The sequence below is a fragment of the Electrophorus electricus genome, chromosome 25 (assembly GCF_013358815.1).
Source record: "Electrophorus electricus isolate fEleEle1 chromosome 25, fEleEle1.pri, whole genome shotgun sequence".
Classification (NCBI taxonomy): Eukaryota; Metazoa; Chordata; class Actinopteri; order Gymnotiformes; family Gymnotidae; genus Electrophorus; species Electrophorus electricus.
Window position 1 is genome coordinate 10903402 of NC_049559.1, and position 15430 is coordinate 10918831.

At 40.2% G+C, this 15430-nt stretch overlaps 1 protein-coding gene across 1 annotated transcript; it reads left to right on the forward strand.

Moving 5' to 3' along the window:
• Positions 1-7062: 7062 nt before the first annotated feature.
• Positions 7063-13153, forward strand: LOC113582423 (interferon-induced protein 44-like). Its single transcript, XM_035522732.1, has 8 exons — positions 7063-7087; positions 7537-7803; positions 9264-9294; positions 10064-10257; positions 10608-10753; positions 10943-11114; positions 12775-12875; positions 12983-13153. Exons 1-8 carry the CDS (start codon positions 7063-7065, stop codon positions 13151-13153), a joined length of 1107 nt encoding a protein of 368 aa, XP_035378625.1.
• Positions 13154-15430: the final 2277 nt, after the last annotated feature.

The following is a 15430-nucleotide window of genomic DNA, read 5'->3' on the forward strand; positions in this document are numbered from 1 at the left end:
GCCTGGGGCGCAATGCATGGAGTGCATCATCCAACATCCAAAGTCTGTTTGCCAGCTGAAAGGAGGGAAGAAGGGTAAAATTACTGTACAGGGTGAAACTAAACATCCATGAATACATCCAAGCAAAGGCCCCCAAGGATGAGCTGATGAGGGAGTCCCTCAGTTAGATGGAAACAGAGGAGGTGCCATGGCAGAATAAGCCCCTCCATGGGTCAATATCGACCAGATGCAGAAAACATCAGTGGTAATAGATGTGGCAGGCCCAAGTGATGGAAACACAGAAAAAAATAAAACAGTGGTGTGTAGTCAGGCCCTTCTAACCCTTCAGAGATAACAAAAAACAGGAGAGAAAAGAATAAGCATATTTTATTATTGGTTACTATCGAATGCATTTCTACCTGAGAATGGTACTACGTGCCCCTTCTGGTGATATTCTGAAGGGTTCTATAATGTAAGTCTATTAATAAAAAGGCAGAAAACCTGAGCAAAGAAATGTATGATTTTCACTACAGCCTGTAGCCGCCTGGCCCTTCCCAGCATTCTGAAGAAAGGGCTATGTATTATTAGTAAAACATCACTGTCTAGGTACATACCAATTAGCTAAGTATGGGAAATAGTAATATAGTAATTGATAGAAATAGTAATTGTGGGGTACCTAATTCAAGTCTACCCATGAATGAAAATGTCAACAATATTTCAATGAGTTTGGCCAACTCCATCCATAGATGTCACGGAACACTCACCTCCCATGAGGCACATGGTTTGGCCAAGGGTCTACCCAAAGCCTCGGAGGCAAACCGCCTCTGGGACGCTCCTAGAGCGGCGGGAGAGAGGAGGACTGTTAGGGGCAGTAACACGTCTGGAACCGGGGCAGACGTGCACCTCTGCATGTCTGATGAGGCCACAGACACGTCAAGGTGCCTGCCGGGATGGCGGGTGCCACGTCACAGTGCCTTATGTTTGTGTGAGGGTGCTATTGTGTGTTTGTGTTTGCGCCTTTTGTTTGTACAGGCGCAACATTTGTTTGTGTGTATGTAAACCCATGTCAGGGAATGCAGCATCATTGGTCATTGTTACCGTAACACTTTTTGATTCACACACACACACGCACACGTACATGCACACATGCACACGCACACACATGCACGTGCACACGCACACGCACACACACACACGCACATACACACACGCGCACACACACACACACACACACACACACACACACACACACAGACACACACACACACACATACACACACACACACATGTTCTCCTAAATATCAATTACAATAATTGTCTTGTTCTAAAGAGGAGTATGTCCTGCATAAATACATTCATGCAGAAAAGATTTGATAAAGAACCTAAACAGAGGAATGAAGGGTGTGTGCATAAACCCTTTGCAGTAGTGACTCAGCTGTTTGCACACAATCATCGATTCCCTTGCCTTTAACTTTCAGTTTCACTGTACCACCCCCACTCCTCAGACAGAGAGACAGACAGAGAGCTGCAGACACAAAGCAGCAGAGAAAGGAACACTTCACACTTCTTACATAGGTAAGTCAAGATGTTGTGTCTTGGGTCGGGGTTCTTAAGTTCCTTGTGGTCTAAGGAAATATGTAATACTTGCTCTTAACAGATAAATATTTGGTCAGTATATGTAGTCAGTGCATACAAAGGTGTAAGAATGGTGTTGCATTTACAATATCTATTTTGATCTAAACCATAGTGTGTGCATTGAAAAAATAGTGTCTCTAGATTGTGAAGCAGATAAATGATTTGAGGGTTAAACTTAGGTAAAGAGGATAAGTAATGTGTGCTTGTGATGGACGAGGGTTAAGCAGAATGCAGGGATGAGGCACATCGAACATAAACATACATTTTATTTACACACGAAACATACACGCCTTAACACAGACTACTTGGATCAAACACCGACAACTTTGACGATACAAAATGAGACTTATATACATGCATGACAATTACACACAACGGGGATCAGGTGAACGACACAAGAGGGTGTGGCAAGACGCGCACACACAGACTTGAGGGGGGAGGGGCCATACCACGACAGAGCCCTGAGACCAACGGCAAAAGGTGACTTTGGAGGACCAGACAACCCGCCACGGGCCAGCGCAAACAGGGTATCGGGGCGAAGGACAGGGACCAGGACGATGACAGACACAGGCACGGGCACAGACACAAAGGGGAACAAAGTGACTGGAACATTTAGTGTAATCGGGACAGACACGGTGACCGGGACAGGCTCATGAACACCACCACACACATTCGCTAGTCCGGGGAAGGGGGAAGGAACTCCAGCCAGTCCCCCAGTCCTCAGTCGGGTCGGAGACCGACCAGCCTGGTGGGGAGTGTCCCTCGCCAGCTTAGGTAGTGGCGACTGTCCTGGTTTTGGCGCATGCATGTTGGGACGCGCAGCAGCTGTGTCGCGGGTTCTGGTGCGGGTACTGGTGCCGCTGCCTTTTTGCCTTCATGAGGCTTCGGCATAGGTGTATACACTCTGGGGCTCTTCAACTTAAGGAGGGGAGTGTGCTCATCCGACGACGCCACCTCCCTGCTAGCCAACCGGGTTAGGCTGCTCGCTCCTGGGCAGTGTGCCCTGGGCGGTGCCTTAGTTGCTGGAGGCTCCTTGCTCTGTGAGCTTTTGGCATCACCGTGGGAGGGAAGATCCCTATGAGGGTCCTCTTCTACCTCCATTGGATCTTCCTCCTCAAGATCGGAACCCCTTTCCGACCACAGACGTCGCTGCACTCCTCTGTCTCTCAGTAATCCATGTAGCCCCTATGAATGTCCAGACATGGGTTGTAGGACCCAGCAGAGTCCATCTCCGAGTACCGGTCCTCTTGGTCCGGTTGTTCCTCGTAGCACTCTGCAATGTCCGAACCTGGGCCATACACAGGGCTATCCCAAAATTGTTCAACGGGTTCCTTCCTCCTGGTAGTTCCTTGGAGCGAGGCCAGGATAAAGGAAGGCCTCTCCGCTGGACACTATGAATCCACAGAGTCTGACTCTGAGCACTGGAAGTCACTGTACCAGTCCAGGTCGCCCGCCGGGGTTCCATATGCCTCCCCTGCTTCTGTACCTGGATCTGCACCTGGAGTCAGGAGGGTGCCCAAGAACACGGGAGACCTCGCTGCACGTGCTGTGGGAGGGCGTTGAATTCCCTTCTTTCCCTTCTTCTTTTTGCCTTTCCCAGGCATCCTCGGTAGGTCAGTGTTTCTGTGACAGACGAGGGTTAAGCAGGATGCGGGCATGAGGCACGTCGAACATAAACATACATTTTATTTACACATGAAACATACATGTCTTAACACAGACTACTTGGATCAAACACAGACAACTTTGACGATACGAAACGAGACTTATATACATGCATGACAATTATACACAACAGGGATCAGGTGAACAACACAAGAGGGCGTAGCAATACAGACACACAGACGCGCTCGCATACAGACTTGAGGGGGGAGGGGCCATACCATGACAGTGCTTCTCTTGGTTAAAACATGCCAAACATCAGTTTAGGACACATGTCAAATTGAATTTGCCTTAACAGGTAAGAAACAAGAAACAATCAAAATCCTAGAGAGAAATTATAGATAATGAAGCCACGGACACACACACACACACACACACACACACACACACACACACACACACACACACACACACACACACACACACAAGTTTATAGAGGCAGTAGTAGGGTTCATTGGGAAACTGGTGGACGACACGATTCCGAGAACCACCATCAAGAAGTTTCCCAACCAGAAGCCCTGGGTGGACAAAACCATCTGCGCGGCTCTAAACTCTCGCACTGCTGCCTACAATGCGGGGATCATCAGCGGGAACATGGACGAGTACAAGTCTGCGGAATACGGAGTGCGCAGGGTGGTGAGGGTGGCGAAGCGCCGCTACGGGAGGAAACTAGAGACAGTTCCAGCAGAGTGGCTCTAGATCCTTGTGGCAGGGACTACGGACGATCACGGACTACAGGAGCCCACCCTCCGGACTGATGAGTGCGGATGAGTCTCTGGCGAACAAGCTGAGCACATTCTTCGCTTGCTTCGAGGCTACATCTAGCAGCGCTAATGCTAACAGCGCTAATGCTAACAGTGCTAATGCTTACACTAACAATGCTAATGGTGCCACCATAGAAGAGCGCCCTCTCATCATCACGGAGAGTGACGTGAGGAGAGTGAATACCAGGAAGAGTAAATACCAGGAAGGCGATGGGACCAGATGGTATCTGCGGGAGAGTCCTCAAAGCCTGCACAGACCAGCTAGCACCAGTATTCACCGACATCTTCAATATCTCTCTGACGCTCAGTATCGTCCCATCCAGCTTCAAGCATTCCACCATCGTCCCCGTCCCAAAGAAACCTCGACCCTCTGGCCTCAATGACTACCTCCCTGTTGCCATCACATCAGTCGTGATGAAGTGCTTTGAGAAGCTAGTCAGAGACTTCATCACATCTTCACTGCCAGCCTCCATGGACCCACTGCAGTTTGTATACTGTGACAACCGCTCCACTGATGATGCAATTGCACATCTGCTCCACACCACGCTGACCCACCTGGACAAAGGGAGGGGTAATTATGCTAAAATGCTGTTTGTCGACTACAGTTCAGCATTTAACACTATTATCCCCTCCCTACTCACTACTAAGTTGGAGGATCTAGGACTGCATACATCCCTGTTCGACTGGATCTCCAACTTCCTAACAGACAGACCACAGTCAGTACAGGTGGGCAACTGTGTCTCATCCACCCTCACCCTCAGCACTGGAGCTCCTCAGGGTTGTGTCCTAAGCCCCCTGCTCTACTTACTGTACACCTACAACTGCACAGCCACTTTCAGCTCCACCATCTTTGTCAAGTTTGCTGACGATACTGTCATCATGGGCCTGATCTTGTACAACAATGAGAGGGCCTACCTGGAGGAGATTAAACACCTGGAAAGCTGGTGCCAGGAAAATAATCTCCTCCTAAACGTTAACAAGACAAAGGAGCTAATCGAGGATTGCAGCAAGAAGCAGGAGCGTCACTACCAACCTGTGAGGATCAGTGGAACCACGGTGGAGAGAGTAGATAGTTTCAGGTACCTTGGTGTTCACATCTCGCAGGACCTGTCCTGGTCCCGCCACACCAACTCCCTGGCAGAGAAAGCTCATCAGCATCTTTACCACCTCAGACGCCTAAGAGACTTCAGACTGCCCTCCAAGGTACTGTGGAACTTCTACACCTGCACATCGAGAGCATCCTTACGGGGAACATCACAGTCTGGTTTGGGAACAGCACCAAGCAGGACAGCCAAGCACTCCAAAGGGTGGTGCGTTCAGCAGAGCACATCACTCGTATGGAACTTCCTGAACTGCAGAGCATCTATTACAAGTGGTGCCAGACCAAGGCCAGGAGGATTGTGAAGGACCCCACCCATCCCAACAATAGGCTCTTCTCTCTGTTAAGGTCAGGGAAGTGCTTTCGCTCCCTGATGACCAAGACAGAGAGACTGAAGAGGAACTTCTTCCCACAGGCCATTCGGGCCCTGAATCAGGGAAACTGATAAACTGTGGGGACCACCACCACCATGTAACTGTAAATATTCAATTGTAAGATGGAACTGTACATTGTGTACATACATTTATACATACCCATATATACATTGTACATTGTATATATAAACATATAAATATATTGTACATACATTGTTAATATATTTTGTGTGTGTATATATATATATATATATATATATATATATATATATATATATATATATATATATATATATATATATATATATATATATATATATAGATATATATTTCCCTATACACCCATTTTTTTCCCTCAGTTTGGACAGAGCACTCTCAAACCATTTCACTGCAAGTTATACTGTGTATGACTATGAATGTAACAAATAAACCAAACTTGAAACTTGAAACTTAAAACACACACACACACACACACAGACACACACACACACACACACACACACACACACACACACACACTCTCACATGTACAATATAAGTTTTAGCAGTTTCTCTGGTTTCTACACCTAAGTTGAACCATCATTTTTAAATGTTTCCAAAAACAAAGAGTGGTTTAACTTTCTTAAAATTTAGAAAAAATAGTATACATTCCTATGTTGACTTACTTCTTTTGGCCTATTGTAGTAGGGCTGTGATCATTATGATGTTTACAAGAGAACACATCATGTGGTTTTGCCTATATTTGTGATTATGTCTGTCCTGGTACTGTGTCACTGTAATTATCTGTGTTAGTCATATTGTTGGTTCTCTTGCAAAGCTACAAAAATTGCCAACGAATAGCACAAGTAAAATTTATGCTTAGGTCAATCTCGCAATTTATTCTTTGTTACCAACGTAATTCTTCACCTCACATGAACTCTTCCCCTTCTTTATTTTACTCTTCTACTTTTCTGAGATTAGACGTTGTGCTACCTGATAAAGGTGAAATTCATGTTATTTCAGTCTGTTGTCCTGCTGGTGGAAGCAATCTGACACAATTATGCTATTTACACAAATTTAAGAGTGAATTATTAGTAATTGCACAAAATTATTTTAAAATGTAATTCTTATTTTAAATCTTTTATAGTTACTTTAAACAAATAGGCTACCATAACATGTCCTTATCTCCACAGCAGGCTGGAGCAGGCACATGTACTACAATGCTAGAATTATAGAATAAAATAGCTAAATAATATTTGCAGAGAAAATTGGCTAGCTCCCTGAGCTAAATGATTATTTTTCAAGCATTGCCAGAAAATAAAAATTCACAAAACACAACCTTTTTTCTTAGGTTGAAAAATAGCATGGTGGTGTTCTAAGAGTTGTAACATTCCTTGACAGCATAAATGTAGATTTTAACAGCACTCTTGGACTCCAAATTTTACAGGAGGTACTATCCTTGCTTACCAATACGTAATAACTAGTATTTAACAGCATTAAGTCAATATGTGATAAGTAAACTAGTATTTAATGATATAACAATTTTGTCTTTATGTCCATAGATTCAGTTATGGGATCAAAACCATCAAAACCACGTGAGTCTAAATTACATCATAGACACTGATATATTATGACTTTCAATTAAGAAGAGTTTAATAGCTAATTTAGCTTCAGATAATATTTGACATAGACTCAAGAATTTCACAAAGGGACAGTTTTTACATTGTATACATGCAATAGTCACAAATCTAGCCATTAAGTTTAAACTCACTTAGTTGAAACTCAGCCATCAAGTCATCTGTTCACATATTAGACCAATTCCTGATTGATCAAATTAATCATAATTTTGAATTCAGGAAGTAATAAAACACTTGGTCAAATGTTGAGAGAGAATTTAATAGTTAATTTAGTCATTACCAATCACAGATGTGTACATTTTGCATTTTTCCAACTCCTTTAACTTGAACTCTTGAAAGAACACTGCACAGAGCATATGTGAATAAATACTTTCTGTGGATTAATATTGCCCTTCTCTTTACAATAGAATTCATCACAGTTTTGGGTGATAAACAAGTGGAAATGGGAAAAGAAATCATTCTCTCCTGTGAGACAAACACAGAAGGATTAACGGTGACATGGGAGAAGGATGGACACACACTGAAGTGTGTGCAGGACAAGCACGTCATGAAACAAGATGGTAACAACTGGTCCTTACAAATCCTGAATGCTGATGAAGTAGATGAGGGGAATTATACCATAAAGCTGGAGAACCAATCTGGTAGAGATGCCTGTTCTGCCAAAGTCATTGTTGGTATGCAGTGACTTTTTATTCATCTTCTAACAGACACCCAGTCTTTCAGATTGTTTAGTAGAGAATTTAGTACTTTTTTGATATGTGGGCCTCACTAGAACTCAAGAGCTGATGTGTCAGTTTTAAGAAGTTTATAAATGACAGCACAGCAACACTTTTCATGAGAAAAATGTACATGGCACCATTTAAACCATCTGGGACTGCAGATGCTCTGATGGACCGCATCCTCAAAGATTGCTAGTGTTATGCCTGAGATCACTCCAGTTAAAACTAAAAGCATTTCATGCCAACAGAAAGCACCATGGAGAAAATGTTACTGCAGTTCAAATTCAATAGAGAGAATGCAGGAAGGCTGAATGCAAGAAGGCTGAATGCAGTCGGTGTAAAACAAAACTGATTCACAAACAAAATCTTCAAAGATAGGCTGCATAATAACAAGACAGTAATATGCAAAGTGAGACAATCATCAACAATAGCATTAACAATATCAAAATACTCTTAACAATGGTTGACAAATTTTCGAACACAAATGGCCCCTGAATTAGTATCACCTAAATGATGTAATGAGTTTGCAACTTCTTTTAGCACTAAAATTCTCAATATCAGACAAGCCATTAGTATGTCATTATCCACCACAGATCCTGCACCCTTTCCATCAACATGTAAATTTGAAATGAAAATGTCCCAGTTAGTACTATTAACTATGAATTTTTAATCGATACGGTGATTTATCATCTATTTGCAACCTGGATGTCTTACTTCTAGCTTCTTAAAAAGTGTTTCACTCACTAGCAACCAAAATACTTCAGATATGACCTGTTTTAAGAATCTGACAAGAAAACAATTCAGACTTTTTATTTTACGCTTATAAATTAGACTAAAAATTTATTTTAATAATATGTTATTTAAATATAAATCTACTTGCTATAAAATAATCCTTGTGATGTCAGTGAGAAGATTAAGAAGAAAGCATTTTTTAACCTTTGTCATAAATACAGCTTCCACAGAAATGAAAATGCACATTTATATAGACCAAATATTTACTTACTTCCTACTACATCCTACATCCAGACAGCAGTTTTTTTGTAAAGTAAGTGTTTCTTTACCCAGGCCTGGGAATTCACCAAATGGTTCACTTTTTTTGCTTGAACCCAGCTAACATCACACTTGAACAAAGCAGTTAAACAGACTGAAGTCCTAGTTTACTTGTAGACTACTGGGAACTAAATTAAAGCAAGCGTGTCAGGTGTGTCCAGAGAACTGGGGTGAGTAAAGAACATTAGATGCTTAACAGTGCAAATGTGCATCTTCAGGTTCTTACATAGCACTACCTGTAAGAGAAGGACTTTGGCCTTCAGTGATTTAATGGGTTTAGAAAAACAAACTCAGTTATGTCACCAATGAGCACCTCTTCCAGTGCTTTGCTTGCTCCTGCTACTAATATTGTCTTTCTTTTACAGAACTCAAGGAGTGGAGGACAGTGCAATGGAAGTAAGTCCACAGTCATTCTGTCATATTGTGTCATATGATCAAGGACCAACAATAGCATCATGCTGGTGATTTCTTGTCTCTGCCCTTTAAAATCTATTTGTATCTGATAGTGTTGTTAAAGGAACTACCATATTTTTTGTAGATACTAAATTCTGAGATATTGCTGTGTGCAATATAAATTACAAAAATAATTTCATTAAAATACTTATTACAATGGCCACAATATATTGTTAGTAGTATAATACTGATGCAGTGCAAAAAAAAAAAGAATCTGCAAATTCATTTTTTGGCTAAACACAGAAACCCATAAATGATTGGACGCAGTGGACCAGTTAAATGCCTAGTTCAAATTTTCCTTTTATTCCTAAATATAGTTAATTAGCCAATATGTGTTTGGTTTCCAGCATCTGTTTTTTTTTTTAAGTTTTGCACTGGAGTCATGATGTAATGGAAGAACTGAACATTTATACCTACTATTATTCTTGTACACTCCAGTTGCATTTCACCATGTATAGTTATGTAATCTAAAATACACTTTCTTATGTGGTTTCTGACTCGTGTTATAGTGAAACCCATCTAAACAAACAGACAAAAGTATGTTAAAACACTGACACAGATTTTAAAGGTAAAATTTTGTTCCTGTTTTTGCCCAAAGCACCAGCCAAGCCTTTTTTACTTTAAACATTTGCTGTATGTATTAAATAGATGGTGAAATAAACTTTTATTATTACTCTGGAGTGTTAATATAAATCAACTTTGTTTTTAGAAGACAAAATGAAATGGTCGATTATCTAAGGACATTTACAATTGATATTGACGAAGTCAAAGAGCTTCGTTTCCTCCTATATGGACTAGTTGGAGCAGGAAAATCGAGCACTATAAACACCATCAAGACCATTTTTGGAGGAAGTCAGTTTGTCAACTGTCTGGCTGAGGCAATGTCTACTACAAGTTTTACTATGAATGTGAGTACACAGTGTAAACCTCCTAATCTGTCCAGGATTATTAATCAGTCTGAGACCCTAAGCACGTCTAATAGACAACAAACTTTGCATTTGGTCTTCCTGTTGTATGTTAGTGTATTCAATATGCATTCAGATATGTTTCATGTAAGATTACTCCATCTGCAAAATATTCTCAAAAGATTCATACATTTTGGATAAAAGTTCATAAACTGCTGAAGTAAAACAGTAGTGTTGAACATTAGCAGTTGTAGGAGTTGTATTTATAATATTGGTATTGCTATTATTATTGTTGTTATTGGTGGTGATGTGTTTATTATTATTATGTGGTATTTTTGTGGTATTATTTTCAATATGAAAAATATGTGATTGCCGATGGGAAAGAAGATCTGTTACCTTTGGCCTTCAATGACACAGTGGGTGTAGAAAAAGAACAAGGAGTACACACTGATGACATCATCAGTGCCTTGAGAGGACACATAAAAGAGGGTTATGTGGTAGGATGAAAGTACCTCAATGTGTAAAATGTTTACATTCCTTTTAACACAATATGTAAACAAAAGTCCATAACACTTTGCTATATAAAATCCATTCAAACAAAAACAATTTCAAAACAGGTATTTAGGTTTATGCATATTATCCAAGCCATTATGATACATACTATGCTTTTTGTTTCTTTCCTTTAGTTCAACCCTAAATCTCAAATTTCTGAGGAAAACCCACATTACCTCAAAAATCCCAGCCTGAGTGATAGGATACACTGCCTCGTGAGTGTTGTTGCAGCAGACAGGATTGCAGTGATGGATCAGGAAATAATCAACAAAATGAGGCAAGTTAGACAAGCAGCAAACAGAATGGGTGAGTCACCTCTACAGAAAATATCCTTATGTCAAAAGCTGAATATTAAGATTTTGGTCCAGCATTGGAGCTATGAGGTCTGTACACTGAAGAAATTATCTTGCTACAAAAACAATAATATGGAAAAAGAAATTATTTTTTTCCTGATATAACCGATTTGCCTTGGAGGGTTTTTTTTTTGCCAAAAGTGAAGATTTCAAAATTAACTCTTTTATTCCACACTTTAATTGTAATGGTCTGAACTCATAAATAGATGGAGTCAGCTTTATTAGAAACCACGCTTGGTCCACAATCAAGAAATACATAGAAACCTCCACTTCGGCGGTCAAAGTCTTGGGTCTCCAATAGGGAAAAAGAGGAAACCTCCAACAGTGGAACAGGCTCAGGCTGGCTCTTAGACTTTTTCTTAATATCTACAGTGTCTGGGGCTGGAAAATTGGGTGAACATCTTCCACCGCAGATAAAAATTTTGCCAATAATGCCCTAGCTTCAGCCATAATATAGTGAACCTGTCTTTCTTCCGACCCAGAAGTATCACATTCACAGAGCCAGTCAAGTGTTCTTGCCAGTTGATGTGCTGCCAGCCTCCAGAGACATTTCTCCTCCATAGACTGGTTGGGAAGCATGACAAAGTTGGAGGCTTCCTTGAAAATGTCCAAAATGTACAAAAGTGCTTTGTCATTTACTCATAGAATAGTGAACATAGTGGCATTGCTGTGGGAATCGCAATGCCAGAGAGGCATGACATTAATAAAAGCCATGGTCAAGCAAATATTAACAAATTAACCGTGCAGTCTTTCAGAGTACATACACATTATTTCTTTATTTTTTATTTGGGAGAAGCACTTGTCCAGGGTGATGTACACAAAAACAATTAGAGAGCAAAAGGAAGACAGGACCCACAGAACAGACGTGTTGGAGAAGTCTGATCTAACTCAACAGAGTGAATTTAGAGTAATGGAAAATTTAAAAATGCAACAGTACAAAAACAACACCAAACAGCATCATTTAAATTTTACAAGAGCCTTCTACCAGAGCCCATAACGTAAGCTTCACTTATTTTCTTTTATTAATCTGTATTTATTTATATTGATTATTACAGTTTATTGCAGTTTTTTTTTCAACCACTCAGACACACATTGAACACAATTTCTTTATTTACCAAAGGAAAACTTCTTTGGTAAAATTTTACACAATATTCACCTAATACGTACCATAAACAATAAGCTCATGTTTACTAACCATAATTAAGCTTGTGTTGTCATGAAGAAGATAGGTGAGACCAACAATTAACTCACAATGCTTTCCCATTCTCCTTACTTCATGGCCCTTTTAGTTCTAATACAAACAAGTCTGTGCAGAGAGGTGAAGTTAAAGATGCTGCAGCTACTATTGTTCACATCCATATAATCTAAGTGGGTAACTGGTAGGAGACACCACATAAAATAACAAACATGTAGTAAGCAGGGGACTGGAGTAATCAATCAAAGGAGCAGATTCATGTAAAATAATAAATAATAACAATAAACACCAATAAATATAAATGTTATTACAGTAACAGTAATATATCACTGCTTTATCTGCAAAATGTTTTGCTCCAATGCCAAGGTTGAAGAATGTCACTCTAAATGTTTCATTTGTATGTATGTGTGTTCTACAGGAATTCCTCAGGTGGTTTTTATGACAAGAGTTGATCTTGCCTGCCCACTGACAAAGGAAAATTTGCGCTACATCTACAAAAGCAAAAAAGTCAGGGATAATGTGAGTAAAAAAGCTAGTAGGAGCTTGTGTGGACACCTAAGCAGAGGTTGTCAGTTATGATGATGTACCTGGGAAAATCTAGTGACACTGTGTGTGTTTATGTTCAGATGCAGAAATGCAGTAGTTTGCTGGGTATTCCAGTGAACTGTATCTTTCCTGTGAAGAACTACCATATGGAGACTCATGTGAGTGGCGACATAAACTGCCTGATGCTGGATGCCCTAACACAGATTGTAGACTGGGCTAATGACTATGTGGCCCAAATAGCACAAATATAATGATAGAAATTGACACAATCTACAATGTTGATTAATTTTACTGGGTTAATGTCCATATTTATTTACATTTACATTTATGGCATTTAGCAGACGATCTTATCCAGAGTGACTTACAAAAGTGCTTTGTCATTTACTTGGAGTACATCCTAGCCAGTACAATAGGTTAGAGTCCAATATACCAATGAACCAGAATACTGCTGCAATACAGGGATCAATGCTGATGCATAGACGTGCAAAATACATAAGCTCTATCTTAGACAACAATAAGTGCAATAAACATTTACTACTAGAGTTTGTTAGTCAACAAAGGAGCGGTCAACATCAGTGTAATAAACAATATCCTACAATAAGTAGCAGTTTTGGTTAGTCAACATAGGAGCAGGGTCAGAGGTCATTTGAATATTCTACAAATAGATGGGTTGTCAGACTGCGTTTGAAGACTGAAAGGGACTCTACTGTTCGCACAGCAAGCGGAAGTTCATTCCACCATCTAGGAGCCAGGATATAGAATAGTCTCAATGCTTGTCTTCCATGAGAATTTATGCATGGTATTTCAAGCCGAGCCGTACTTGAGGTTCGAAATACTCAAGGTACGGATCGGGCTTTGACCATTGACCTCATGAATGAAGGGGCTGGTCCATTTTTAGCTTTGTAGGCAAGCATCAAGGTTTTAAATTTGATACATGCATCTACTGGAAGCCAATGAAGGGAGCGCAGCAGTGGAGTGACGTGTGAACTTTGGAAGATTGAAGACCAGTCCTGCTGTTGTATACTTAGAGTGAATACAGAAAAACACAATTATGTTTAAAATATTCCTGTTTTAATAGCATAAAGGTACATTTTTAAATGTAATTGATATCATATTAAAGCCATGTAATAAATAATGCAAATGTGATGGATCCCCCCACTAGCAGCCTTCATCTGTTGGTGGCAGGCAACTGCATGGCTTTTGTTTAGTGACACTAGGAGCCTCTTTTGTCTTTTGTTTTGTTTTTTATGCCATGGCAGACACAGGTGGTGCATTTTTCCATCTCATTCCCTGTGCCACATGTCTGCCATTGTGTATTTTTTACTTTCCTTTAAAACTTGTCTGTGTTTGACCCTTGTATGCTGTGTTCGGGTACCCTGTTGTGCACTAAGCTGTTTTATCTGTGCCTCCATTTGTTTCTTTCTTATGTAGTGTTATTGTTGAGTGTTGTATTGTATTGCTTTGTGTTTTGGTTTTGTTTTATTTGTTGTGTGACAAAACATCTGTCAAAACGATGGCTCGCCTCTGCATACTGCCTCGCATCCTTATGTGATGTTTGCACTGCTGTAGGCTTTTGTTCTGAAAATAATTACATGCCCAGGTTTGATTACATCGAGGTATAGAGTTGTAGGAAATGTAATGTTGCTTACTATATTAATGCACAAGTTTGATTATATTGAGGTATGGAGTTAATGGAAATGTAATTATGTTGATTTCTGCATGAGCAAGAATGTGACATGGCCTTCATCTAAGTCATAATAATAAATAGAGGCATTCTTATTTAAAAAAACAGTGCAAGTATTTTACAGCGAGACCACTGTAATAAAAAAAATCGTTTAGCAAAAGAAGGGGCACAAAAAAGTGAAAAGTTGACCGCTAATATAATAATATATAATAATATTATTTTAACTTCCTTTACTGGCAATTACCAATATAGACACATTCTGTACCCACTCATGAGTATTTTGCACTAGTTAGAATGTATTTTACCCCATTGCTCTTTATGATATTTGAACTTGGGAAAGATGGGCATAACTGCTTGATAAGTCTTGGTGTGGAATTTCTTTTGAGCTGTTCTGTTGTGTTTTAACTCCCATATTGTTATGGTCACCAGTCCAGGTGTTGAAGGTTAAGCCACAACATAAAAGACAACTATCAAACACAATGAGATGAGGTATAAATGTAATATTGTATTGAGAAAATTGGCAGAGAGGACACAAAAGGCCACACTGTGGTCTTGAAATGTGAGGAAGATTTCATGACAAAAATAACTCAATGAAAGTTACAAAGAAAACCACAAAAAATTTCCACAAAGCTAACTTTACTAAAAAAGAAAGACAAAATAAACTTCCTGATTACCCTGTGCAAAAAAAGAGCAAAGGAGTGAAACAAAACCAAAAGGGTCCAAAATAAAAGGCACTCACCCCCACAATCAATGTGACCAAACATATTACGTACACGCAAAAGGCACTCACCCCCACAGTCAACCTGACCAAACATATTACATACATGCAAAAGGCACTCACCCC

Excerpts from the sequence above, each read along its gene's own strand:
- LOC113582423 (XM_035522732.1), top strand. The coding sequence starts at position 7,063 with ATGGGATCAAAACCATCAAAACCAC. Across the intron at positions 7,088-7,536 it reads ATCAAAACCATCAAAACCAC|AATTCATCACAGTTTTGGGT; the intron begins GTGAGTCTAAAT and ends TCTTTACAATAG. Across the intron at positions 9,295-10,063 it reads TGGAGGACAGTGCAATGGAA|ACAAAATGAAATGGTCGATT; the intron begins GTAAGTCCACAG and ends TGTTTTTAGAAG.